The 27,663-nt window shown below is 43.0% G+C and overlaps 2 protein-coding genes across 3 annotated transcripts in view; both read left to right on the top strand.

Moving 5' to 3' along the window:
- Dsor1 (mitogen-activated protein kinase kinase 1) overlaps window positions 1–17,447 on the top strand; it is a 52,692-nt gene extending 35,245 nt beyond the window's left edge. Inside the window, exons 8-11 of one of the 2 annotated variants that reach the window (XR_012966401.1) lie at window positions 863–1,035; window positions 5,179–5,297; window positions 14,121–14,193; window positions 16,593–17,447. Coding sequence is in view for 1 of the 2 variants with exons in the window: in XM_076185282.1 (XP_076041397.1) it covers window positions 863–1,035; window positions 5,179–5,297; window position 16,593 (293 nt within the window). In the remaining variant the exon portion in view is untranslated. The remainder of the gene's footprint in view (window positions 1–862; window positions 1,036–5,178; window positions 5,298–14,120; window positions 14,194–16,592) is intronic. The other variant, XM_076185282.1, reaches the window with a different exon arrangement.
- Window positions 17,448–24,651: 7,204 nt separating this feature from the next.
- LOC143025508 (uncharacterized) lies at window positions 24,652–26,272 on the top strand. Its single transcript, XM_076185281.1, has one exon. It carries the CDS (start codon window positions 24,839–24,841, stop codon window positions 26,270–26,272), a length of 1,434 nt encoding a protein of 477 aa, XP_076041396.1. The 5' UTR covers window positions 24,652–24,838.
- The last annotated feature ends 1,391 nt before the right edge of the window (window positions 26,273–27,663 follow it).

Below are 27,663 nucleotides of genomic sequence, written 5' to 3'. Positions count from 1 at the left end.
CATTGTCATTTGCAAACAACAACTGGCACACCTTGCACCACTTCCCTCCATTCTCACTCTCCAACTTCAAAACCCTGCCTAGCTTCCCATGTTTATCCTCACCACCACTCCATCCATGTGCATTGAACAACCATATGGAAAGCAGATGTGGATGGAGTGAACTTGAGTGGAAGACTGAGAATAAGATGGGGTGAAGGGGGCCTTGGGTAAAAGGGGAATGTCAGTTGAGCAGGGAAGGGAGAAGGCAAGAGATTGTTGTGAGTAGAGAATGGTCGTGAATGATAGATAAATTGATCTGGCCCTCTTGAGAAATAATCTACACTAGCACACTTGCATTTAGAACACAGTCTAGCTTTAACAGTACCAACACAGAATAGGCCTGACCACAGAATCAAAGTGCATTAGATACAACCACCACAGAGAAGACACTGAATGCCTTGTTGTACACTGTCCCACACAGACAGTCCCCAGACACCAACACCATATTTCTCTGAGTGACCTATCAGCCTGCCTGGTGGCCATCACCAGTTACTTGAAAGCCTCTTGCAAGAGAGATCTCATGCAACAGGTTGATTGATTTATGCATAATCAAAAGTTTTTTCCTCCTTATTAAGTGTGGGTGAGTCAAAGTATACACCTACCCCACAACATCCAAAATTCAAAGGTAACACAACTAGACACAGCACCTCCACAGCAAGGTCAGACAGCTGGAACCTGCTGTGCTGTCTTGTATAATAAAGAATGGAACACATGATAGTGTTACATAAATGAAGTATAACAAAGAGGGTGGAAAGTAAAAATATATTTACCTATTTTTGTGTTAATAGAATACTTATGATTTTTTTTTCTCCCCCACCCCTAGCTGGGCTACCTGGTGAACCCAGACCGATGGCCATATTTGAACTCCTAGACTACATAGTCAATGAGCCCCCACCAAGACTTCCTCCCAATGTGTTCTCAGCTCAGTTTGTAGACTTGGTTGATAGATGTCTCAAGAAAGATCCTAGTGAGAGGGCAGACCTTACAACACTAATGGTAAGTAAGCATGATAATCTGTATTATAGTTAGCCTGTTGTATGCAATTTTTCTAGTGTGAGGAGGGTGTTAATTGAGAGGATTAGGAAGGGGAGAGGGAATAATTAGGGAAGAGCAGTGTGGGTTTAGGAAAGGAAGTGGCTGTGCAGATGAAATTTATATAATAAGACTATATGCAAAACCCCATCTGGGGTATTGGCTGCATGTTATTGTGGCATTAGAAGCTGCTAAGTAGCACAAAGCTGATACTTTAGGATCTATATGGAGTGCCCCGAAGGACCAGAGCTATGCATCATTTTTATCTGTGGTAGAGGAAATCACTATTCACAGAGAAATGATGATACTATTATACTGCGACTGTCCCTCCATTATGCTGTCCCCCCACTCTACTGTCCTGTACAATTTCTATGAATATTCATTTTTGCATTTTTGCATTTTGCCTAACCCTGTGGTGGGGGATAAGAATATTGCTATAAAGTCTTTCCACTTGAGTCATATGAGGTGACAAAAATGGGACAGGGATAGGACTAAGCATCCTTCTTCCTGTAGTCCCAAAGGGGACATTCCTAAAAAAGTAAAGGCATAAGAGGGTCTGGGAGGAGTTTTCCAACTTGTAATGTGTGTAGATGTGGTACAGTAAAAGAGAAAGGATAGGGAGTAAGTTTGTGAGAATAAAGATGGATGTGTTGGCTTTGAGTGAAATTAAGCTGTGTGGGAGGGGCAAGTGTGAGTTTGGGAATATGATTGGGAGGTTTTCAGGAGTAAAGAGAGGACTAGGGAGAGAAGGGGTGGCTATACTAGTAAGTGAAGTGATAGGTAAGTATGTGGTGGAGTGGAAGGAAGTTTCTTTGAGGTTAACCACTTCACTACGGGACTTAAATCTCGCGGGCAGCAGCCAATGCCAGCCGTACGACGTGTCGTAATAATACTCGCATCATAAAATATAGTCACGGCTTATATCGATCGTTCTCTCTTTCACCCGTGAATTTTGAAAACCACAGAGAATGGGATTAAGAGCAGATTAGGGAGAATGTAAAAACACAGGGGCGACTACAATAAATATAATCAAGACGCCGATATGGCAGCGTCGCGAATCCACTTGCTCCTCATGACGCCTACATGTGCGGCACCGTATGGAAGGGGTTAATGTGGATGAAGGTGAAACTGGGAAGGGAGATGTGGGTTTTTGTAAGTGCATATGGGCCTGGTAGTGAGAAGAGTGTAGAGGAAAGGGAGGCTTTTTGGATAGATTTAAATGAGTGCATAGAGGGATTAGGGAGAAATGTCAATGTAGTGGTATTGGGAGACCTTAATGCTAGGGTAGGAAATGAACCAATAGACAGAGTGGTTGGTAAGTGTGGAGTTCCAGGAAAAAATTGTAGTGGAGAGTTGATGGTGGAGATGTGTCTAGAGAGTTGATGATAGCAAATACAGTGTTTCAGAAGAAAGTAAAGCATAAGTACACATGGGAGAGGGTGGTGGATGGAAGGGTGGTAGATAGAGCATTAATGGACTATGTGGTGGTAACCAGGAGTATGGTAGGAAGAGTTAAGGATGTACATGTTCTAAGGTGGAGAGAGTGGGGGAATATCAGATAATTTTTTGGTGGATAGCAAGTTGAGAGTGGAGGGTAGAAGGAGAAAGAGGAAAAGGACTGAAGGTAGGGAGGTGATTAAAGTGAACTACTTAAATGAGAGAGAAAAGGAGAATTACAAGAAGAAGCTAAGAGAGGACTAGGAGGGAGTGAAGGATAGAGTAGAACTAAGAGTGGAGGAGGAATGGGGATAGTTCAAGGAGGTAGTCACAAGGTATGCAAAGATGGTGTGTGGAACAAGGAGGATGGGAGGAAATATAAGGAGGGGTAGTGAGTGGTAGGATGATGAAACAAGGAATTTTGTAGAAGAGAAGAAGCAAGCTTTCACAGATTGGTTTCAAAATAGGACGAATCATATGAGATGTACAAATAAAAGAAGAGAAGTAAAGCATAAGATAAAGGAGGCAAAGAGCAGAGCATATGTGAAATGGGTTAAGATTATGACAGAAAATTTGGAAAATAATGAAAAGATGTTTTGGAAAGAAATTAAGAGAGGAAAAGGAGACAAATCAAGTAGAGAAGAAAAGGTAAAAGGTGCAAATGGAGAGATGATAATGGAAGAGAAAACAGTAAGGAATATGGACAGAGTATTTTAGGGAGTTGCTAAATGTGAAGGAGAATAGAGAGGGAAAGGTAGTTGTAGTGGGAAGTGCTAAGAAAATGACTGTGATGAGTGAGGAAAATGGAGGAGAAATAAGGAAGGATAAAGTAAAGGCAGTTGTTAAGATGATAAGAGCAGGTAAGGCACCTAGGTTGGATGGATGTCATGCAGAATGTCTGAAAAAAGGAGGTACAGTGATGGTGGACTGGCTGGTGAGGTTATTTAATGTTTGTTTGAGAGAGGGTAGAGGACTGGAGGAGTGCCTGTATAGTTCCACTTTACAAGTGGAACAAGTGGGACAAGCGTGAGTGAAGTAGTTTTAGAGGGCTCAATTTGGGAAGGCTTATGGGAGGGTCTTAATTGAGAGGATTAGGAGAGGAAGAGAGGGAGTAATTGGTGAGGAACAGTGTGGGTTTAGGACAGGTAGGGGTTGTGTCAATCAGATTTTTGTGGTAAGACAGACATGTGAGAAAACTAGGAAAATGTAAGAATTTATTTTTGTTTTTTATGGATCTGGAAAAGGCTTAAGACAGGGATGACAGGATAGACAGAATGGCAAAGTGGGAGGTATTACTGATATATGGGATAAGAGGAAGGCTGTAAAGAGCAGTCAAGAGTTTCTTGAGAGTAGTAGAGCTTTTGTTAGAATCAGAAATGGAGAGAGTGAGTGGTTTGAGGTAAAGGTGGGACTTCATCAGGGATGTGTTATGTAGCCTTGACTGTTCAATTTATACATGGATGGGGTGGTACGAGAGGTAAATGCTAGGATAGTGGGTTGGGAATTGGAGATGGTTAAAGAAAATAGAGAAAAGTGGGAGATAAGCCAGTTGTTGTTGTTTGGTGACGACACTACGCTTGTAGCAGGATCAGAGGAGGTATTGAGGAAGCTAGTGACAGAGTATGGGAAGGTGTGCAAAAGAAGGAAGTGGAAGATAAATGTGTGTAAAAGTAAGGTGATGAGATGTACAAGGGGAGAGAGTGGCAACAGACTGGAAGTGAGTATTAAGGGAGAGAGAATGGAGAGGGTAGATAGTTTTAGATACTTGGGTGCAAATGTGGTGGGAAAGGGAGGAGTGGAGGTGGAAGTAGAATATAGATTGAGAGAAGCAAGTAAATGCCTTGGAGGGTTAAAAAGTGTAATGAGAGGATGCTAAGAGGAGATTGTATGAAGGAGTGATTGTGCCGACAGCACTGTATGGGGCAGAAAGGTGGAACATAAGAGAGGAAGAGAGAAGGAGTTTGAATGTGTTTGAGATGAGGTGCCTGAAAACTATGATAGGGATTACTAGGCTGGATAGAGTGAGAAATGAGGTGAGGAGAACAGGGATGGAAAGGGAGTTGGGAGATAGGGTTGATGAAGGAGGATTGGGATGGTTTGAACAGGTGGAAAGAATGAGTGAAGAAAGATTAGTCAAAGAACTGTGGAAGGAGTGAGCATGGGGGGTTGATCTAGGATGAGATGGGGTAAAAGGGGCATTGGGAAAGAGGGGAATGTCTGTTGAGGAAGGATGGGAGAAGATAGAGATGAATGGAGAATGGTTGTATATGGATGGTGGAGTGGGTGGGGGAAGGGGGATGAGGGAATATGTATGAGAAATAAATTGATGCAACCCAAAGGAATTTCTCTGCATCTTCTTTTCTGCATGAAGGAACAGAGAGGTGGGTCTCCAATTTAATGAAGCAGCCTTGCTGTGGATGTGCTGTGTCTTGCGGCACTGCTTCTAACCCAGAGCAGTGGACAAGATGCAGGGATGACCTGTCATCCAGGAGATGCCAAGGGAAGAGGGTAGAGGGGAGTGGAGTATGTAGGGGATGAAATGGGTGGGAGTGGTTTCTATGCCTTTCTTTTTTGGCTACCTCCCTTGTAAGGGGGAAAAGCCTTTGGTATATGTATGTGTAAGTACATAACACATTGACTCAAGGATAATTCTTTTCTTTTTTTATGCAGAATCACGAATGGATCAAGCGGGCTGAACAGGAAGATGTGGATATTGCAGGGTGGGTGTGCAAGACGATGGATATCACTCCCTCTACACCCACGAAACATTCAACAGAGGGAGGCAGCTAGTGAGTAGTTTACAAGGTTGGGCATATGTGGGAGGCAAATGGCTTCATGTTCTGAAAGCTAAACCCATCCATTGTGTAGCTACTCTGTGTTTGACTTGACCCAGATGTCTTGACCCAGATGTAACTAAAGTTAATTCCATATTAAGCTCAACCAAAGGTAAGTTCTCTTCGTTGGATTAGAATTTAAATATTTTAAATCTGAGAGATCTGGCCCATGATTTTGTGATTAAAACTAGTTTTAAAGCTACAGCTAAACTGTCAATTAGACATTAATTTGACACAGCAGTATGAGCTGTATGTGGTTATATTAGTTTTAGATAACACAATTAAGGAAGTGTACTGGTGGACTGGAGTGCATATATAAATCAACTACACAAAGTAAACAGGGACAGATATGAATAGTAGTTTTAGAAGGATTAGTCTATTGAATGTAGTCAGTAAATGTGTATGAGGTGTTATTGAAGAGTATTAGGAAGGGAACAGTTAGTAATTGGGGAAGAGCTGTATATTCAAGAAAGGGAGAGTATATAGATCTAATTTTTTTAGTAAGATATGCAAGAAGTTTTTGGCAAAAGGTGAAGGTGTCTTTTGAGCTTTTGTGGATTTAGACAAGGCTTGATTGACAAAGGCAGTATAGAAATAGTCGAGATATATGGGATGGGAGGAAATGTGGTGAGGGTGGTCAAAAGTTTGTATGTGAGTAGTAGAGCTTGTGTTAAGGTTTGGAAAGGAAAGTGAGGGGTTTAAGGTGAAGGGGAGGCTGTACTAGGGTTGTATAATGTCAGTCAATCAGTCCGTTCCCCTAGTCTCATGCCAAAGATCAGCATCTTTCAAGTACCCAGCAACAGCTCTGGGCAGGATACTTAAGTAGTATATTGTGTTGCTGTCTAAGAATTGTCCAGTCCTCAAAAAAGACTGAGTGCCATGGTCATGGACCATATCAATGAAGAGAGAGAGTGTGTGTGTGGGTGGGAAGGGGGGAGAAAAGATTGAGTAGGCCCTAGGTCCTTAATCATTCTATATATATATTTATGAGAATAGTAGAGCCTGTGTTAGAATAGGAAATGGAGAGAGTGAGTGGTTTGAGGTAAAGGTGGGACTGTGTCAGGGCTGTGTTATGTCGCCATGGCTGTTCAATGTGTACATGGACGGGGTGGTGTGGGGAGGTAAGGGCAAGGGTGGTTAGGGGACTGGAGATTGATAGAAAAAAAAGTGGAGAAAAGTGAGAGGTGAGTCAGTTGTTTGCTGATGATACTGTGCTTGTGGCAGGGTCAGAGGAAGGATTAATGGTATTAGTGACAGAGTTTGGGAAAGTATGTGATGAGAAAGTTGAAGGGAAATGTGAGTGGAAGCAAGGTGATGAAGTGTACAAGGGTAGAGGATGGCAGTGAGTCAGAAGCAACCCTAAAAGGAGAGAGGCTGGAGGAAGTGGAGATTTAGGTGTTTGGGGTCACATGTGACAGGAAAGGGAAGAATGGAGGTGGAGGTAATTTATAGATTGAGAGAAAGAAGTAAATGCCTTGGAGGATCAAAACATCTTATGAGAAATAGGCAACTGGGAATGGATGCAAAGAGGAGATTGTATGAAGGGGCAATTCTGCCAATAGCATTGTATGGGGCAGAGAATTGGAATTTAAGAAATGAAATGTCTGAGAAGTATAGTAGGGGTTACTAGGTTGGATAGAATGAGAAACAAGGAGGTGAGGATGAGAGCTGGGGGTGGAAAAGGAGATGGCAGATAGGGCTGATGAGGTATTATTGGGATGTTTTGTACTCACAGAAAGAATGAATGATGAAAGATTAGTAAAAGAGATACAGAAGGCAGAGGTGGAGGGAGTGAACTTGAGTAGATGACTAAGGATAAGATGGATGGGGTGAAGGGGCAGTGAGCAGAAGGGAAAAGGCAGGAAATAGGGATGAGTGGAGAATGACTATGTATGGATGATACTGTTATGCAAGAAAAGGAGGGATGAGGAGGTAGTAGGTAGTTGTGTGTGACTGATATTTTGACAGTCTAAAGGGATTTCTCCCCTTTTTTTTTCTCTCTCTCTCCTGCATGAAGGGACAGAGGGGGGCGTTGCCGATTAAGTGAAGTGGCCTTGCTGTGGATGTACTGTCATGCTGCATTGTGTTTGGCCCAGGGCAGTTGGCGGTTGTAGGGGTGGAAAGGGTAGTGGAGGGGAGTGAAATGTATGAGAATAGACGTGTGTCTCTGACTTAGCTACCTCCCTTATTTATAAAAGGGGAAAATCTCTTGGTATATACCCCATCTGGGGTATTGGCTGCAGGTTATTGTGGCAAAGTATCATGCAGTTGATATTTTAGGGTCTATATGGGGTGCCCCTACAGACCAGAGCCATACATCATTTTGTCTGTGATAGAGGAAGACTGTTCATAGAGAAATGATGACGCTTTTATTAGACTGCAACTGTCCCTCCGTTATGCTGTCCCCCAAACCCTTGTTATTGTCCTGTACCATTTCTCTGAATATTCATTTCCTTTTTTTCACATACCCTGTGGTGGGGGAAAAGTATGCTACCACCAAGTCTTCCCACTTGCATTGTAAGAGGCGACAAAAAATGGGACAGGGGATAGGATTAGGAGTCATGCTACCTGTAGCCCCAAAGGACATTCCTAAAAAAAAGTAAAGGCATAAGAGGGTCTAGGAGTTTTCTAACCAGTACCCTAAGGTTTAGGTTTTTTAATGTGCATGGATGTCGTACAGATGAGAGTAAAAAGGAAGAGATAGGCAGTATATTTGTGAGAAGATGGATATGTTGGCATTGAGTGAAATTATGTTGAAAGGAAGGGCCGAGTGTGAGTTTGGAAGTGTAGTTGGGAGGTTCTCAGGAGTGAAAAAGGGACAAGGGAGAGAAGGGATGGCTATACTAGTAGGTGAAGAGATAGGTAAGCGTGTAGTGGAAGGAGGTTTCTTCAAGGTTGATGTGGATGAAGGTGAAGCTGGGAAGGGAGATGTGGGTTTTTGTAAGTGCATATGGGCCTGGTAGTGAGAAGAGCATAGAGGAAAGGGAGGCTTTTTGGATGGATTTAAATGAGTGCATAGAAGGATTAGGAAGAAATGTCAATGTAGTGGTATTGGGAGACCTTAATGCTAGAGTAGGAAATGAACCAATAGATGGAGTGATTGGGAAGTATGGAGTTCAAGAAAAAATCATAGTGGAGAGTTGATGGTGGAGATGTGTCTCAAAAGAGAGTTGATGATAGCAAATACAGTGTTTAGGAAGAAAGTCAAGCATAAGTACACCTGGGAGAGGGTGGTGGAGGGAAGGGTGGCAGATAGAGCATTAATGGACTATATAGTGGTGACCAGGAGTATGGTAGGAAGAGTTAAGGATGTACATGTTCTAAGGGGAGAGAATGTCAGATCATTTATTGGAGGAAGGTAAGTTGAGAGTGGAGAATAGGTGGAGAAAGAGAAAAAGGGCAGAGGGTAGGGAGGTACTTAGAGTGAACAGCTTAAATGAGAAAGAAAAGGAGAAGGAGTATAAGAAGCTGAGAGAGGAGTGGGAGGTAGTGAAGGATAGAGTAGAACTAAGAGTGGAGGAGGGTGGAGTTATGTTCCTGACTAAGAAGGATATAAATGTGAGGAATGTCACATATGGAAAGAATAGAGTGGGGATGATTATGATGGAAGTGGAGGACAGGGATGGGAAGAGCAGGAAATTTGTGGTAAATTATGTGCCTCCTAAAACGGCTTTGTGAGAAGAGAGAGAACACAAAAATATGTTAAAAGACACAAGGATAACATTTAATAAGATAATGGAAGATGGAGGAAGAATAGTTATATTGGGTGACTTTAATTGTAAAGAAATCTGCTGAGAAGAGATGACAGTGAAGGGTGGAAATAACCTATGGGGAAATGTACTACTTGATATGATTATAGAACATACAATGACGCAATGGATACGAGAATACTAGGTATAGAAATGAGGAAGAACCATTGAGACTGGACCTAATAATCACATCAGAACCTGAAATAGTGGACAAGATTGAATATAAGACACCAATAAGTAAAAGTGACCACATATTGGTTGAACTGGAACTAAATGAGGAAAAATACATGGAAAAAACGAACAATATAGAAAGGGAAGATTGATGTATGTAAAATAGAGAATTCTTTCAAAAAGCAGACCGGGAAAGGATACACAAGAAGGAAACAACAGTAGAAGAGAAATGGAATATTTTGACAAACATTTATAAAGGAGTGGAAAAGTATGTTCCAAGACAAAAACAACATAAAGGATATGTAAAACATTGGTACAACAAAAGATGTAGGGAGTTAAAAGACAAAAGGGATAAAGCTTGGATAACGTGGAAGAAAGACAAAAGACCTGAAAAATGGAAAATATATACTAGTTATAAAAATCAATATGTACAAGTATGTAGAAAAGAAAAGAGAAAATACGAAAAAGATGTCATTGAAAAATGTAAAGATCAACCAAAACTATTTTATAGATTTGTAAACAACAAACTTAAAAACAAACAAGAATTAGAGAAACTACTACAAGGAGGAGTTGAATACACAGAGGAAATGGCAGAAATTATGAGCAAGCATTTTAAATCGGTGTTTACAAGGGAGAACATATAGCTTAGAGATGTCGAGTGGGAGGAGAAAGTCCCCCCTATGAAAGAGATAGATGTAACAAGGAAAGAAATTATGAATCACTTGAATAAACTGGATTTTGAGAGAATGCAGAAACGAACTAACAGACAAGATACATAGTCTAATAAGTTCATTGAAAGAAGGAAAAATTCCAGAAGATTGGAAAACAGCAAATTTAGTGCTGTACCAATATATAAAGGGGTAAACAAGGAAGACCCTACAAGGTGCCACACCAGAGACTACTAAATAAAATCAAAGCCCATGGCATAAGAGGAAAAGTGTTAGAATGGATTAGAGCTTGGATTAGTAACAGAAAATAGTGGGTCACCATAAATGGAATAAAATCTAGGTGGGGTATTGTTACTAGTGGGGTCCCCCAGGGCTCGGTTTTGGGTCCCTTGTTGTTCATTATGTACGTAAACGACTTAGACGATGGGATAAATAGTGATGTTAGTAAGTTTGTGGATGACACTAAAATAGGACGCCTGATTAGGTCAGGACATAACGCAGAGATTCTGCAGGATGATCTTAACCTTTTAAACTCATATGACAAGATTCTTGTCATTTGGTCAAATAAAACAAAAAATCATAAAACACCAAAATGTTTGATCAAACACCAGAAAAATATGACATCAGTCCTCGCGCGGTCAAGCCGCATCAGATGATATTCTGATGTATGGGCCGGCGCGAGGCCTACCATATCCGGTTTTTCGTATCTACACCACAAGCGGCTGACATGAGTTGAATGGGTTAATAAATTGTTAACATGGTCGGTGAACTGGCAAATGAACTTCAATATCTCTAAGTGTAGCATGTTAAACGTAGGGCTACACAACCCCGAAAATAGATACAGCTTAGATAACACGTTTTTAGAAAAATCTGAGTGCAAGAGGGACTTGGGAGTTCTGGTGAGTCCGGACCTTAAAACCAGGAAGCAGTGCATTAGCGCCAGAAATAAAGCTAACAGAGCATTAGGTTTCATTGCTAGAACAGTAATGAATAGAAGAACAGAGGTAATTATTAAATTCTATCTAGCAACAGTTAGACCCATCCTTGACTATGCGGTACAGTTTTGGTGTCTGTCCTACAGAATGGACATAAATTCTCTAGAATCAGTACAGAGAATAATGACCAAAATGATACATGGACTCAGAAATTTGCCTTACGAAGAGAGGACTAGGCACCTTAACTTACACTCTCTGAAAAGACACAGAGTGTGAGGTGATCTAATAGAAGTATTCAAGTGGATCAAAGGTTATAACAAGGGTGATGCAAATAAGGTCATCATAATAAAACAACAGGGCACTCACAGTAATGGGTATAAACTGGACAAATTTAGATTTAACCCATTCAACTCCGATGACAAGATGTCTTGTCATTTGGTCAAATAAAACAAAAAATCATAAAACACCAAAATGTTTGATCAAACACCAGAAAAATATGACGTCAGTCCTCGCTTCGCTCGCAGCGAAGCGAGGACTGACGTCATATTTTTCTGGTGTTTGATCAAACATTTTGGTGTTTTATGATTTTTTGTTTTATTTGACCAAATGACAAGACATCTTGTCATCGGAGTTGAATGGGTTAAGAAGGAAATAGGCAAGAATTGGTTTACTTATAGGGTGGTTGACTTATGGAATAAACTTAGTAACCATGTAGTAAGCGCTGAAACTATCAGTTGTTTTAAATAACGATTAGACAACTTTATGGATGGGGATGACAGGTGGTGATGGATATGGAGCTGCCTAGTGTAGGCCTTATGGTCTCTTGCAGTCTCCTTTATTCTTATGTTCTTATGTACTAACTATAGACCGGCCTCTCCTTCAAGTACGATAGCTAAAATATGTGAAAGAATGATCAAAATTAGATGGGTAAGGCATTTGGAAAAAACAATGTACTAAATCCAAGGCAATTTGGATTTAGACAAGAACGATCATGTGTCACAAACTTAATGTGTTTTTGTTCAAGGCTAATAGATGTAATACAAGAAAGAGATGGATGGGCTGATTGTGCATTGCTAGACCTGAAAAAAGCTTTTGATAAGATGCCACATAAAAAATTGCCAGAGAAATTAGAAACTGCAGGAGGAATACAGGGCAAACTGCTGAAGTGGATGGAAGATTTCTTGCACGAAAGAAAAATGAGAGTGGTGATAAGAGAAACATTCTAATTGGGATGATGTTATTAGTGGAGTTCCACAAGGAACAGTTCTAGCCCCAATAATGTTTGCTATATATATTAATGATATGGATAAAGAAATTTAAAGTTATATGAACTTCTTTGTGGATGATGCAAATTGTTGAAAAAAGTGAAACCTGTAGAAGATTGTGAGTCGCTGCAGAGTGATCTCAAGTATGGAAATGGAGTAGGAAGTGGGAGATGGAATTCAATATTAAGAAGTGTAGTATAATGGAATTTGGAAGAAGCAAAAAAAGAATAGTGGGATCATATAAATTGGGAGAGGAAGAAATTTAAAAAATAGAAAATGAGAAGGTCCTGGGAGTCATTATTATGAATATGTCCCCTGAGAAACATATAAACAAAGTTTTTGGATAAACTTATAATTCAATAAGAATAATCAAAGTGGTATTTACATACCTGGAAGAAGAAATGGTGAAGAAAATACTAGTCACTTTGATAAGACTAAGATTGGAGTATGCAGCGATGACATGGTCACCAAGATGGGACACCACGAGCATAGCTCCCCTTCCCGTATAATACAACTAGGTAAATACAAACAACCAGGCCCAGCTGTCACAAGCTTTGAACACAGGTCTCTCTGAGTGTGAGTCCCATTACCTTCTTCTATCCAGCTAGTGGTTACCTGTAAAATTATGTGGTTAGGCATGAGAGAGGAGCATTGTCTCCCTTTTCACTCCCATTCACTTTTGTCCCTTTTACTTCTTCATACTCAATGCAAAGTTTGTACTTCGTTTTCCCAGCAATACTGCCAGTTCATCAGTTAAGCACTCTTCTCATGGGACAGATCATCATCTTGTTTATGCTTTTTCCTCTAACTCCCCGTCACATTTTCATTTATTTGACATCCTGACCATGAACTCTTATGGCTTCATTTACCCATTTCATCAACCTTTGTAGCTGACCCTGTGTTTTCATCAAATTATATATCCTCCAAGGCTATCTTTTCTCATAGCATGACCAAACCACTTTCAGTTGCATCTGTATCCCAATGTCTTCACAAGTGCTATAATTCCTTACTTTGCCTGTGTGGTGGTTGCATCTGGGGCAATTGGTATCTGTTGTTAAACTGCTTCAGTGTTGGTACTGTTTTATTGTGGGGTGGTGATCTAAATGCAAGTGTACAAGTGTAGCTTTTACTTGTCTTGAGTGATTTCATTGGTGGGTTGATTTCTGGGGAAGTTTAGAGAAGTATATTATTTGGAAGTCATTTTCAAAGTGCTGTTTCTGTAATACAAGTGTATGTTTTCTTTGTATAAATGTATTGTGGAGCACTGAAGGTAGGCTATTGTAGATAGTTGTGTAGCATATCACTGGTGTTGTGTATACTGTATGTTGATTTTGGTGGGTGGTGTTTGTGTACTGTAATGCAAATGGTGGGTGAATTCTCATGTAGAATTGTATACTGATTATTCTCATGCTGTACTCTGAAGACGCTTTTGGTTTCTGAGTATAGGTGTCAATTGGTAGCAAATGGTGGAATGAAGAGAGGAGTATGGCAGTGGCTGAAAAGAGATGTACCTATGAGGAAGAATTACTGCAAAGAAGTAAAGATGCATATGAGAGATATAGAGTAAGGAGGATGAAAATGAAGGACTTGATGAAAGAAGCCAAGAGAAAAGAAGATATGAGGTGTGGTAAATACATGAGAATTTTGAAAAGGATGAAAAAAGGATTCAGAAGAGAGTCAATGAAAGGGACAGATGGGCAGTTATTATTGGGTGAAACAGTTGTGGAAAGGAGATGGTTGAATATTTCAAGTTATCAAATGTAGTGGATGTGGAAGATGCTAAGAGAATGCCTAATGGGTGAGGAGAATGGTAGGTCATTTACAAGAGAGAAGTTACAAGTAGTTATGTAAGAAATGAAAACTTATAAAGCACCATGAATATCATGAAGAATGGTTAGGCAGAGGGAAGAATAGTAATACTGGAGTGATTGGTGATATTTCACTAAAGCAGCACAGGTCCAGCATTTCTGATTGTTATTATTATTTCCAGAGATCTGTGGGAGGGCCTGAGGACCATTGCTGGCCACTGTAGGGCCACAGGTTTCCAGTCAGTGAGGCATGAGGTGACATTTTATGATATTGTATTAGACTAGTTGAAAATGGTACTACAGATTTGCACCTTTCTTTTACTTACATATACCAAAAGGCCTTTTTCCCCTTATAAATCTATTCTGTCTACCAAAGGCTTTTTCCATTTTATAAGGGAGGTAGCAAGTCAAAAGGCACATACCCACTCCCAACCACCACCCTTTCCTCCCTATCATCTTAGCTCTTTGTGGATGACAAATCATCCCTGTCTCCCACCCAAAGCTGGGTCAGAAGCAGTGCAGAAAGGCCACTTTGCTTAAACAGTCCCCCCCCCCCCAATTTGGCCCTTATAAATGGCCAAATTAAAACACACACACTACAACTATCTTCCACCCATTCCAAAACCCATTTGTTCTCCCACCCATCATAGTACTTTTTGGATTAAAGGTCATCCCTTTCCCTTACCACACTGCTCAGGTCGTAGGCAACACAGCATTTCCATAGCAGAGCCAGACATCCAGAGCTGGTTTATACCCATTGCTTCATTATATGGTGAACCCTTCTTCCTCCATCCACTCAAGAAAATTATAGAGTAGGCAAGGACATCCTATTTTCTCCTTACCACTTTCACTTTCATTAGCATCTTTCCTCCTACACAGCTCCCCTGTCACTTTTACCACTTCCTTCCAAAACATGTTTTTATTCTTCTCAAAATTCTCCATCAAACATCTACCCACTTTCCTCTTAGCCTCCCTCACCTTGGATTTTGCTTTCATCCTCTTTATTCAATACTTTTCATGTGCTTCCTCATTTCTTTTTTGTAACCATTCTCTGCTTGCTTCTTTTCTGCCACCAATGCCATAACCTCTTCATCCCACCATTCACTGCCTCTCCTGTTCCCTCTCATCCTCCTCATACTGTCTGTGCTCCACTTTAACACTTCCTCCTTGAAACATGCTCATTCTTCCTCCACTCATGTTTCTCCTTTATCCATGACTACATCCCATTCTTCTCTCAGCTTCTGATTTTCTCTTTGTTTAATATGTCTACCATCAGCACTTCCACCTTGCAAACTTTTCTTCATTCTCTACTTATCCCTTACTTGAAATTTTCCTTTCATTACATAATGATATGACAAGCCACTGCCCTCTCCCCTGAGGACATTTATGTCCAGAATGCTTCCAATTCTTCTGAGCTCCACAATATCCATTAATATTCTTTCAACTACCATCCCATCCACCACCCTGGGCAACATGTATTAATGGTTGTCTCCTTCTTTAAACACTTTCATTATCATTTCCATTTGAATATATATCTCCAACATCTCTTCACCGTAATTCATTCCTGCCACCCCTATACATCCCTCTTACTCATTTCATCTCTTGATTCGGTTTAGTGAGGATTCAGTTTAACATTGTGAAACTCCCCCCCCCAGGAGACTTTGTAGTGAGGAATTTGATTAACTATGCCCTTGGTTCAACTTGCTGGCAGTAGGGTTCAAATCACCATCACCATGACCTCTGTTGCAAGTCATGATTTCCTAACCCTGTCAGCCAGTGACCATCCTCTCTTACTTTAGTATTAATCTCCTCCAATGCCACTACATTTACATTTCTCCCAAAACTCTGTACACACACATTTAATCAGTCCTAAATGTTTCTTCTCTTAAATTTTCTTACAACCATATGCACTCGCATCCCAATTTCGCCTTCGCCCATATTATCCTCAATGACTCGTCTCTCCATTCCAGCACGCACTTCTTATGTCATCACTTGCCAACAGTGCCACTCTCTCTTAATTGTCCTTATGTAACTCTTGACACCTCACCCACCATACTCCCATACTTGAACTCCCCTTTCTTTTGTAGTTTCATTTCACTCACTGCTAAAATACTCTTCCCTCTCACAAACATACTAATCTTGTCTCTTCTGCTTTCATCTGTACAACATGCACACATGTATGACCCAATATGTAGGGTTCTGGTTGGAACACTCCCAGACCCTGTTATGCCTTGAATTTTCATTAGATAAATCATATTACTGGAAATGAGATTTTTTTTTCATCCAGTAGTGGTTAGATATGTGTAGTATTTATAGGTTGTCAGAAGAATTTTCACTGCAAAATATACTCTGCCTATTTTTCATGAATTTCACCAAAGGTAAATGATCTTCATGTAACAATGTATCCCTATGCTTGGTTAACTGTTCTCTGTAATGAATGGAAAATAATGCATGATTAAGAGTGTAAACTGGATTCTGGAAGAAGTGTCAAGGTCCAGATTTATCTTGTTCATTGTGAACATAACTTTATATGAAAGTTTTCATAATTGATTTTGTGGTCCAACTTCTAGTATTAACATTCTCCTTGTCATCACTACAAACTCATGAAGTTGTTCATATATATATATATAATTTTTTCTCTTTTATTTCATCAGAGATTTGAAGGAGTCTGTGGCTGGTATCTGAAGGGGATGTGGTGGAAGTATGATCCTTAATTTCTACAAGCCCTCTTGTTGTCTAGGATGAATACTTTGGTGCTCTGATGGTTAGCTTTCAAGGTGCACCATGAACCCATAAGACTCCTATACATCTATGATGACAATTTTGATGGAGAGAAAATTCAAGAAACTCCAATTATATACCTTCAGTTTGTCAAATTTCCTCCCTATACTAAGTAGTCAATCAGTGTTCCATGGTAATGATAGATGCAGTGAAATAAAATGCCAACATACCTTGTTTTCTATGTGAGTAGAGTCATGTTAGCTAATGTACATATCTGTTATCTTTGCTGTCAGCATCAAATATATGGCATATGCAAACAATTCTGTGTTCTGGGGAGGGAAGCTTTAGAGAACATACATTGCCTATGCAATATGTTGTAAACAGACTTCTTAAGTCTGGCTCGTTCTTTTCTAAACATGAAATGAAAATGCAGTCATGATTTAGCTATATTTAAGATAGCACAAGATGTGATTAATCCCTCTCCAGCACAAGGAGTTTTGCAGCAAGTGCACACCAAAGAGAGAATGGTGTAATTTTAGTAAGTTAAACCTTTGATGGTACCCTATAAATGTGCTGCCACCCCTATGTGTCACATAATCATTAAAAAATCTATGAATTTGGGACATAATAGATTGGCACAATAATTTAGTATTGATGTTTTAAGGCAACTTTATGAGTTCCTTTTATGGTGGGTCATTGTGACTTTAAAGTGTTTTAAAATCTCATGAGATTCTGCAGTGCTAAGAAACTAATGAGCAAAATGGTTTAATAAAAATATATGGAATTAAGGTACTGTTTTCATTTTCCTTACATATATAAATACAGCAAAAGATCCTTTCTCCCCCTCATAAAGGGGATGACCAAGTCAAATCACACACCCACTCTACACCTCACAACACCCATTTATGCCCTTCCTATCTTCTACCTCTGTCTCTCTCATTCTCTGTCACTGTCTCTCTCCCTCTCTGTCTCTCTGTGTCTGTCTCAGTCACTCTTCCTGCCTCTCTGTCTTTCTACCTCTCTCCTTCATACCATCTCTCTTTGACTTTATTTCACTGTCTGTCTCTGTCTCTTTGTCTCTCTTTTTTCCTACTCTTTCTCTATCTCTTTCACTGTCTGTCTGTATCTCCTCTGTCTCTGACTTTCTGTCTATTTCTCTCTGCCTGTCTCTTTATCACTGTCTGACTCCATCTCTGTCTCTCAATCTCTCTGTTTCTCTGTGTCACTCTCTTCCTCTATCTCACAGTGTCTGTCTCTACCTCTGTTTGATTTGCTCAGTGGGTTACTGTCACTGGTGAAAATTTGGTTAACACAAAACTAGGAGAGTAAGTGGAAGGAAATTAAGCCTAGGTTATCTTGATGGGTTAACTAAATTCTTTTTGTATAAAGATGGGGACTTGTCTTTGTATTCTGACCCATGAGAGGCCTCTATCGCCATGGGATTCCATCCCCAGCTGACTTTGGAAGTGGGAAAGATGCTACAAGCTTTTGTTGGTGAACATCAAGATGTCTTCTTCATACTTCACATCAAGGTCCTCTGTCTTTGGGATTCAAATCTTCTTAAAAGTATTAGATTTGTAAAGCCTATGTTCAGTTGTTATACTTTGATACCTTGCAGAGTAAAGGGTGAAAAGTTTTAAAGATTATTTGTAAACTTCTATGACATTGTCACTTATTTCTTAATATTGGATGTTAGTTTCCATAGTAGAAAATAAGGTAGAACAGAATAGAATAAAATAGAGTTCTTGATATAATCTCTAGTATATACTCACCACATGGATATTGAAAAAGAAGAAAAAAAAGTTTGGATACAAAGTCCAACTCCTGTAATATGCAAAAAAAAATATATAGATAGATTCACCTAATACACAAAAATATTAGAACACAACAAATTCGTATATGCTTCAATTAGCTAAAGAATGTTCAATTACAAATTACATACATATACTAAGGCTTTTTCCCCCTTACAAGGGAGGTAGCCAAAAAGGAAAAGGCATAAAATCATTCCCACCCATTACATCCCTGAATACACTCCACACCCCTCCATCCTCCCTCTCATCTTAGCACCTCCTGGATGACGGGTCATCCCTGCACCTGCCCTGGGTCAGAAGCAATGTCGCAAGACACAGCACATCCACAGCAAGGCCGCTTCATTAAATCGGCGACCCCCCCTCTCCGTCCCCCCATGCATAAAAGGAGAAGACAGGGAGAAATCCCTTTGGGCTGCGTCAAATTTTGCTCACACATACTACCTCGCCCCCAATCCCCCCGCCCATTCCACCTCATGCATCACAACATCATCCATATACAACCATTCTCCATTCACCCCTGTCTTCTGTCCTCTCCCGTCCTTCCTCAACAGACATTCCCCTCTTCCCCAAAGCTCCCTTCACCACATCCATCCACCTCATCCTAGGACGTCCCCTCATGTTTACTCCCTCCACATCTGCCTTCCATACCTCTTTTACTAGTCTTTCTTCACTCATTCTTTCCATGTGTCCAAACCATCCTAATACTCTTTCATCAACCCTATCTCCCAACTCCCTTTCCACCCCCGTTCTTCTCCTCACCTCCTCATTTCTCACTCTATCTAGCCTAGTAACCCCCATCATACTTCTCAGACACCTCATCTCAAACACATTCAAACTCCTCTCTTCCTCTCTTATGTTCCATGTTTCTGCCCCATACAGTGCTGTTGGCACAATCACTCCTTCATACAGTCTCCTCTTAGCATCCATTCCCAAATGTCTATTCCTCATTACACTCTTCAATCCACCAAGGCATTTACTCGCTTCTCTCAATCTACATTCTACCTCCACCTTCACTCCACCTTTTCCTGCCACATTTGCACCCAAGTATCTAAAACTATCCACTTCCTCCAGTCGCTCTCCCTTAATGCTCACTTCCAGTCTACTGCTACTTTCACCCCTTGTACATCTCATCACCTTACTTTTACCCACATTTATCTTTAGCTTTCTTCTATCACATACTCTCCCAAACTCTGCTACCAACTTCCTCAATCCCTCCTCCGATCCTGCAACAAGCGCAGTGTCGTCAGCAAACAACAGCTGGCTCACCTCCCACTTTTCTCCATTTTCTTTAACCATCTCCAATCCCTGACCCACTACCCTTGCATTTACCTCTCACACTACCCCATCCATGTTTAAGTTGAACAGCCAGGGCGACATAACGCATCCTTGACGAAGTCCCACCTTTACCTCCAACCACTCACTCTCTCCATTTCTAATCCTGACACAAGCTCTACTACTCTCATAAAAACTCTTGACAGCTCCTAGAAGCTTTCCTCCTATCCCATATATCTGCATAACCTCCTACAGTGCCTTTCTGTCTACCCTAACGTAAGCCTTTTCCAGATCCATAAAAGCCCAAAACACATCCTTCCCCTTTCCTATAGCTTTCTCATATATCTGTCTTACCACAAAGATCTGATCTACACAACCTCTACCCATCCTAAAACCACACTGTTCCTCACCAATTACTCCCTCTGTTCCTCTCCTAATCCTCTCAATCAAGATCCTCCCATAAGCCTTCCCAACTACACTTAACAAGCTAATCCCTCTGAAACTACTACATTCACACTTGTCCCCTTTTCCTTTGTAAAGCAGAACTATACAGGCACTCCTCCAGTCCTCCGGCACTCTACCCTCTCTCCAACAAACATTAAATAACCTCACCAGCCAGTCCACCATCACTGTACCTCCTTTTTTTAGACATTCTGCACGGCATCCATCCAGACCAGGTGCCTTACCTGCTTTCATCATCTTAACAACTGCCTTCACTTCATCCTTCCTTATTTCTCCTCCATTTTCCTCACTCATCACGGTCATTTTCTTAGCATTTCCCACTGCAACTATCTTTCCCTCCCTATCCTCCTTCACATTTAGCAACTCCCTAAAATACTCTGCCCATCTTCCCCTTACTGCCTTTTCTTCCATTATCATCTCTCCATCTGCACCTTTTACCTTTTCTTCTCTACTTGATTTGCCTCCTCTTCCTCTCTTAATTTCTTTCCAAAACATCTTTTTATTACTTTCAAAATTTTCTGTCATACTCCTACCCCATTTCACATCTGCTTTCCTCTTTGCCTCCTTTACCCTTTGCTTTACTTCTCTTTTCTTTTCTTTGTACCTCACATATGACTCCCTTGTCCTATTTTGTAACCAATCTGTGAAGGCTCGCTTCTTCTCTTCTACAACCTTCTTTGTTTCCTCATCCCACCATTCACTACCCTTCCTTCTATTTCCTCCCGTCCTTCTTGTTCCACACACCATCTTTGCACACTTTGTGACTCCCTCCTTGAACCATCCCCATTCCTCCTCCACACCTAGCTTTACTCTATCCCTCATTCCCTCCTACTCTTCCTTCAGCTTCTTCTTGTACTCCTTCTCCTTTTCCTTTTCATTTAAAGAGTACACTCTAAGCACCTCCCTACCTTTTGTCCCTTTCCTCTTTCTCCATCTATCCTCCACTCTCAACTTACCTTCCAACAAAAAATGATCTGATGTTCCCCCACCCTCTCCCCTTAGCACATGTACATCCTTAACTCTTCCTATCATAGTCCTATTTACCACTACATAATCCATCAACGCTCTATCTACCACCCTTCCATCCACCATGTGTACTTATGCTTGACTTTCTTCCGAAACACTGTATTTGCTATCAACTCTTTCTAGACACATTTCCACCATCAACTCTCCACTATGATTCTTTCCTGGAACTCCACATTTCCCAACCACTCCATCAATTGGACCATTTCCTACCCTAGCACTAAGGTCTCCCAGTACTATTACATTGACATTTCTCCCTAAATCCTCTATACACTCATTTAAATCTATCCAAAAGGCCTCCCTTTCTTCTACACTCGTCTCACTGCCAAGCCCATATGCACTTACAAAGACCCACATCTCCTTTCCCAGTTTCACCTTCATCCACATTATCCTTGAGGAAACCTCCTTCCACTCCACTACACGTTTACCTATCTCTTCACTTACTTAAATAGCCACCCCTTCCCTCCCTCACCCTCTCTTCACTCCTGATAACCTCCCACTTACACTCCCAAACTTACACTCGCCCTTCCCTTTCAACTTAGTTTCACTCAAAGCCAACACATCCACCTTTCTTCTCACAAACATACTACCTATCTCTTCCCTTTTACTCTCATCTGTACCACATCCACGCACATTAAAAGACCCAAACCTTAGGGTGCTGGTCAGAAAACTCCCAGACCCTCTTATGCCTTTACTTTTTCGTTTAGGAATGTGCCCTGTGGGGCTACAAGGAGAAGGATGCCTAGTACCACTCCCCGTCCCTTTCTTCTTGCCTCTTATGATCCAAGTGGAAATACTGTACTTGGTGGCAGTATTCTTTTCCCCCACCACAGGGGTCAATAATTACAAATTAATGGAAGAAAATTTGTACATAAGTGTAAATATAGATAGACAGAAGCACTTAATAGCCTTTAGTAATAACTGCACTATCAAAACAATACCTTATGATTCTGTAAAAACAGGACGATTTTTCCAAAATTTGGATTTTGCTTATCAATAAACCCATAATTAGAGTAGCTCCACTCATTATAGGCCAAAGTTTTGGCGAGCATTTTCTAAACTCCTCCCACAATACACTAGGCGTGTAGTGACACGCTGCTGGTCAAAACTAGACTGGCCGTCACACAACTCGAGCTAGGCTTATATATTTGCTGTAGTTGGTAAGTGTAGTTAGCAAAGATGTCCAGGCCAGCCAGCTGCCAACCAATCAAGAACTCTGAAAGCTCCCTGGGTTCCCACTAGCCTCCATTAAAAGGTCGGTGCTTAGCCAAGACGAGTACTTCTCTCCCGGGCACAACTCTAAGCAGCAGTTCTCTCCAGCAAGCTGCCTCGGGACCAGTTCTCTCCAACAAGCCGCCTCGGGACCAGTTGTCCCCAGCAAGACACCTCGTGACCAGCTCCAGCAAGTCTCCTCTTTCCCTCCTGTAGCCCTTCGCTCTCAGCCACGAAGCTTGATGAGGCCCTCACAACCTCCCCTCCATGAGCCCTCGTCCATGACCTCTGAGCCTATTATCCATTAAATCTTAGTGTTAACGATATTGTGAGTCTCATTTCCTTGGCTTGTCTGAACTGAACCAAACCACGACAGGTGCATTCAATAAATGGCATTATTGTTTATATCTAAACACAAATGCGAGGATGATTATTCCAAAAATTGGATTTTGCTTATCAATAGCCATATAAGACAGGTAGCTCCTCTCACTATTGGTTGAAGTTTTGACAGGCTTTTACTAAGGTCCTCCCACAGTACACTGGGTACATTCAATAGATGGCAATGTTAATATCTAGACCAACACGAGTGATCTTTCCAAAATTTTGATTTTGCTTATCAACAGAGCTCCATAAGTTAGGTAGCTCGTCTCACTATTGGCTAAAGTTTTGGTGGGCTTTTCCTAAGCTTCTCCCACAGTAAGTACACTGGGTGTACTCAAAAGATGTTATTGTTTATATTTAACACCAATGCAAGATCTTTCCAAATATTGGATTTTGCTTATCAATGCAGCCCCATAAAACAGGTAACTTCTCTCACTATTGGTCGAAGTTTTGGCGGGCGTTTGCTGCTCCTCCCACAATAAACTAGGTGCACTCAATAGATGGCATTACTGTTTATGCACCAACGCGAGGATGATCTTTCCAAAATTTGGATTTTGCTAATCAACAGAGCTCCTTAAGTCGAGTAGCTCAACTCACTATTGGTCGAAGTTTTGGTGGGCTTTAGCTATGCTCCGCCCACAATACATTAGGTGCACTCAATAGATGGCATTGCTGTTTTTATATCTAAGCACCAACGCGAGGATGATATTTCCAAAATTTGGATTTTGCTTATCAACAGAGCTCCATAAGTCTAGTAGCTCCTCTCACTATTGGCCGAAGTTTTGGCGGGCTTTTGCTAAGCTCCTCCCACAATACACTAGGTGCACTCAATAGATGGCATTACTGTTTATGCACCAACGCGAGGATGATCTTTCCAAAATTTGGATTTTGCTAATCAACAGCGCTCCATAAGTCGAGTAGCTCAACTCACTATTGGTCGAAGTTTTGGCGGGCTTTAGCTATGCTCCGCCCACAATACATTAGGTGCACTCAATAGATGGCATTGCTGTTTATATCTAAGCACCAACGCGAGGATGATATTTCCAAAATTTGGATTTTGCTTATCAACAGAGCTCCATAAGTCTAGTAGCTCCTCTCACTATTGGCCGAAGTTTTGGCGGGCTTTTGCTAAGCTCCTCCCACAATACACTAGGTGCACTCAATAGATGGCATTACTGTTTATGCACCAACGCGAGGATGATCTTTCCAAAATTTGGATTTTACTAATCAACAGCGCTCCATAAGTCGAGTAGCTCAACTCCCTATTGGTCGAATTTTTTGCGGGCTTTAGCTATGCTCCGCCCACAATACTGTTACGAAAGCGGCCCCTATTGCATCCTGTCGACATCGTGACATCGGAGATGACGCTTTCGTCGTGATCCTTGGCGCCAAAGATGGACGCCACCTGGAAGCACGTGACGTCGAGCAGCGACTGTGATTGGTCGAGGCGTGCTTGGCGGGACTGCGTGGGCACGCTATCCCGGGGAGGAGGGAGACGAGCAGGACAGGTGACGGGAGAAGGCGTCTTGGTTCTCGCTCGGATTATTATTGCGTTTGTAAGCTGTAGCGAGGCTTCAAGTAGCCTTTCGAGGGTTGGCAAGTGACCCGAGGTGCCTCCTACAGCCCAGTATTCTTTTGTAGTGGCTCTGTGTAAATAGAGGATATAAGTCTACTTTGCGTTTTCGTCGCCTTGAGAACTCACCACGGGACGAGGTGGCGAGTGTGAGCGGGCGAAGCTCGCTCGAAACATTACCGTCACGTCTCTTAAATGCAACGGACCTAAGAATTGAAATCGGGTGACAAACCTCCAGTCTCCTGGGGGGGGGGGGGTTCGTTACAGTGGTGTCAGAAGTGGGATCTGTAAGTGTAAGTGCATTTTAAGTGCGTCGCGGTGATCTATCGAGTGTGAGCGGGAAAAGCCGCGATCATTTTGTCGTGACAGGTGACAGGTCCAAAGTGTTGTGCCCAGGTAAGTGGTATTGTGGTCGTTTTCAGTGCCGTAGAGTTATTACACTAGCATGGCTAATATGGAAACCACACTAGCAGACGTTATAAGGGCTATGGCGGAGCAAGGAAGGACACAGCACGCTGAACTGCAAGCAATGGTGAACCATGCTTTATCGGAGCAAGGAAAAGCACAGCAAGCCGAAATTCAAGCTGTGGCGAACCGTGTTGACAGTGTGTTCAAACAGGTGTTTGGACTCGTTAAGGAGGAGTGCTCGCGGGTGAAAGGAGAAGTTTTAGAGGCAGTTTTCACCAAGGACGAGGTGAAGGGAGAGGTGGAAAAAGTGGCCAGTGACCTTAGGAGGTATGTGGATGAAGTTGTGGCAGCACAAGTGCCCCCTGCCCTCTTCCGGCATGAGGATACGCTGCCCCGGGAGAGTGAGCAAGCTAGCGAGGCGGAAGATAGTGATGAGGGCGAAGCTAAGAGTCGGCACGAAGGACTCAAGAGCCGTTCTCCATTGGCAAAGGCGTTTCCGTCTCCCCCAGGTGCCCCGGCGAATGTTTTGTCGCCTCCGCCATCCCCGCCAGCCTCGGTAAAGTCGGGCCTCTCGGCTGCCAGCTCCACGTCACGGAGGCTAGAGAGTGGGACGAGGCGCCGCCCGCAGGAGTTCGACGGGACAGTGTCTTGGGAAGCGTACAAGACACAGTTCGAGCTCCTGGCTAGCGCCCACCAGTGGAGTCGACCTGAGATGGCCATGCAGCTTGTGTGGGCGCTCAAAGGCCCAGCGTTGGAAGTCCTGAACCAACTACCAGCCACCCAGCGGAGCTCCTATAGTAAGGTGACGGCGGCGTTGGAGAGGAGGTACGGGCATCAGCATCAAACTGAGGTGTTCAGGACAAGGTTCCGGGCCCGGGTAAGAGGCCCGGGAGAGACCCTGACACGCTTAGCGCAGGATTTGGAGGTATTGGTGCGCCGTGCGTACCCGGAGGCCAGTGAGGAGATGATCACCATTCTCTTGCGGGATCAGTTTGTTGACGCTATCGATAACCAGCAGCTGAGGATATACGTCCAGCAGGCGCACCCCAAGGACCTACAGGAGGCCCTGGCGAGGGGCCTGGAGATGGAGTCGTTTCTCCGGATTACGCGGGAGCGACCCAGCTGGAACAGTGACTCATACAAGGTGAGAGCAAAGAAGGGGAAAGTGGACAAATCCCCCTCTAGACCTGCATCACCCTCAGGTGAGTTCTGGGGTAAATGCTACTCGTGTGGGCAACAAGGGCATTCCAAAAAGTACTGCCCGCAGGGAACGCACGGCGGAAAGGCTGTCGGTGCTGGAGCAGGGCCGCATCGGTACAAACCCTGTTGCTGGAGTTGTGGTGAGGGGTATAAGACGGCAGGGTGTGCCATCGTCTCCGACAAGGATAGCAAGAAGGTAGCGGGAAACTGGGAGGGGCTGGCGGAAGGGGTCGAATACCAGCCGGAAGACGGGAGACCCCAGTCCGTTTAAGTTGCCGCGCCGAGGGCGCCCGGACCGTTCAGGTAGGCGGGCAAGTGGACGGTAAGTCTTGCTGCTTCACGGTGGACTCGGGCGCAGAACGCACCTTCGTGCAGGACGGCATGGTGGCAACTGGACGACCCCCGGTGGCCCAGCAACAGCTGTGTGGGATTACGGGGCACTGCACGCAGCTGAGGGGACCAGTGCATGCCAGGGTAACGGTTGGCAACACTGAGGAGCATCTTCCTGTTTTTGTAGCTGACGTCGGGGAGAACTTGCTCGGTCTAGACTACCTCCAGCAAAGCAGAGCGGTGCTGGATTTCGGGGAGATGACCATGTCGGTCGGAGGTGACGTGGTGCCGCTTAGGGAGGGCGCCGTTGACGCAGAGGAAGCCCACACTGTACCACCACCCGAAACCAGCCACCGTTGCCGTCTAAGTGAGGAGCAGGAAGGGGAAAGCCTGGGCCCGGACGAGGGTGGTGGACAGGCGACTATGATCACGGAAGGTCACTTCGAGGACACGCAGGGGGGTAACACTGAAGTCCCACCTCATCTGCAGGATCTATTGCAGAGGAGCTCGGTATGTCTGTCTGGGGAACAGGTTGACGAGGTGAGGAAAGTGTTGACACGGTATGCAGACGTCTTCTCGAAGGGGGATACCGACCTGGGCCGGACCAGCCTGGTGAAACACCGCATACACACAGGGGATAGTCAGCCGGTCAAGCTGCCGCCCCGAAGGATCGCACCCGCCCGTCGGCTGGAAGTGGAGAAAGCCGTGGAGGAACTGCGCGCTCACGGGGTAATTGAAAAGTCGGCTAGTCCCTGGAGTGCGGCCGTCGTACTCGTTAAGAAGAAGGATGGGTCCACCAGGTGTTGTGTGGACTATCGGGGCCTTAACGCGGTGACAACCAAGGACTCGTACCCTCTACCGAGGGTGGATGACACTCTTGACGCGCTCGCGGGAGCCCAGTGGTTCTCGACCTTGGACTTGAAGTCTGGTTACCATCAAGTGGAGGTAGCGGAGGAGGACAGAGAGAAGACAGCCTTCTCGTATGGGCAGGGGCTTTATCAATTCAAAGTGATGAGTTTTGGCCTAGTGAATGCCCCGGCAACCTTTGAGCGCCTGATGGAGCGTGTGTTGGATGGGCTGCTCTGGAAAAGCGCCCTGGTATATTTAGACGATGTGCTAGTGTATGGGAATTCATTTGAGTGTGCTCTGGAAAGGCTTAAGGTAGTATTGGATAGGTTTAGGGCAGCAAATGTGAAACTCAGCCCGAAGAAGTGCTGCCTTTTTCAGAGGGAGGTGCCTTTTCTGGGGCACATAGTAAGTAGTGAGGGGGTGAAAACAGACCCTGGTAAGGTAGAGACGGTTAAGGAGTGGCCGGTTCCGCGCAGTGTGACG

This window comes from Oratosquilla oratoria, chromosome 5 (assembly GCF_046742065.1).
Source record: "Oratosquilla oratoria isolate Oo_2021 chromosome 5, ASM4674206v1, whole genome shotgun sequence".
Lineage (NCBI taxonomy): Eukaryota > Metazoa > Arthropoda > Malacostraca > Stomatopoda > Squillidae > Oratosquilla > Oratosquilla oratoria.
This window is presented reverse-complemented; position numbering and strand designations above follow the sequence as displayed.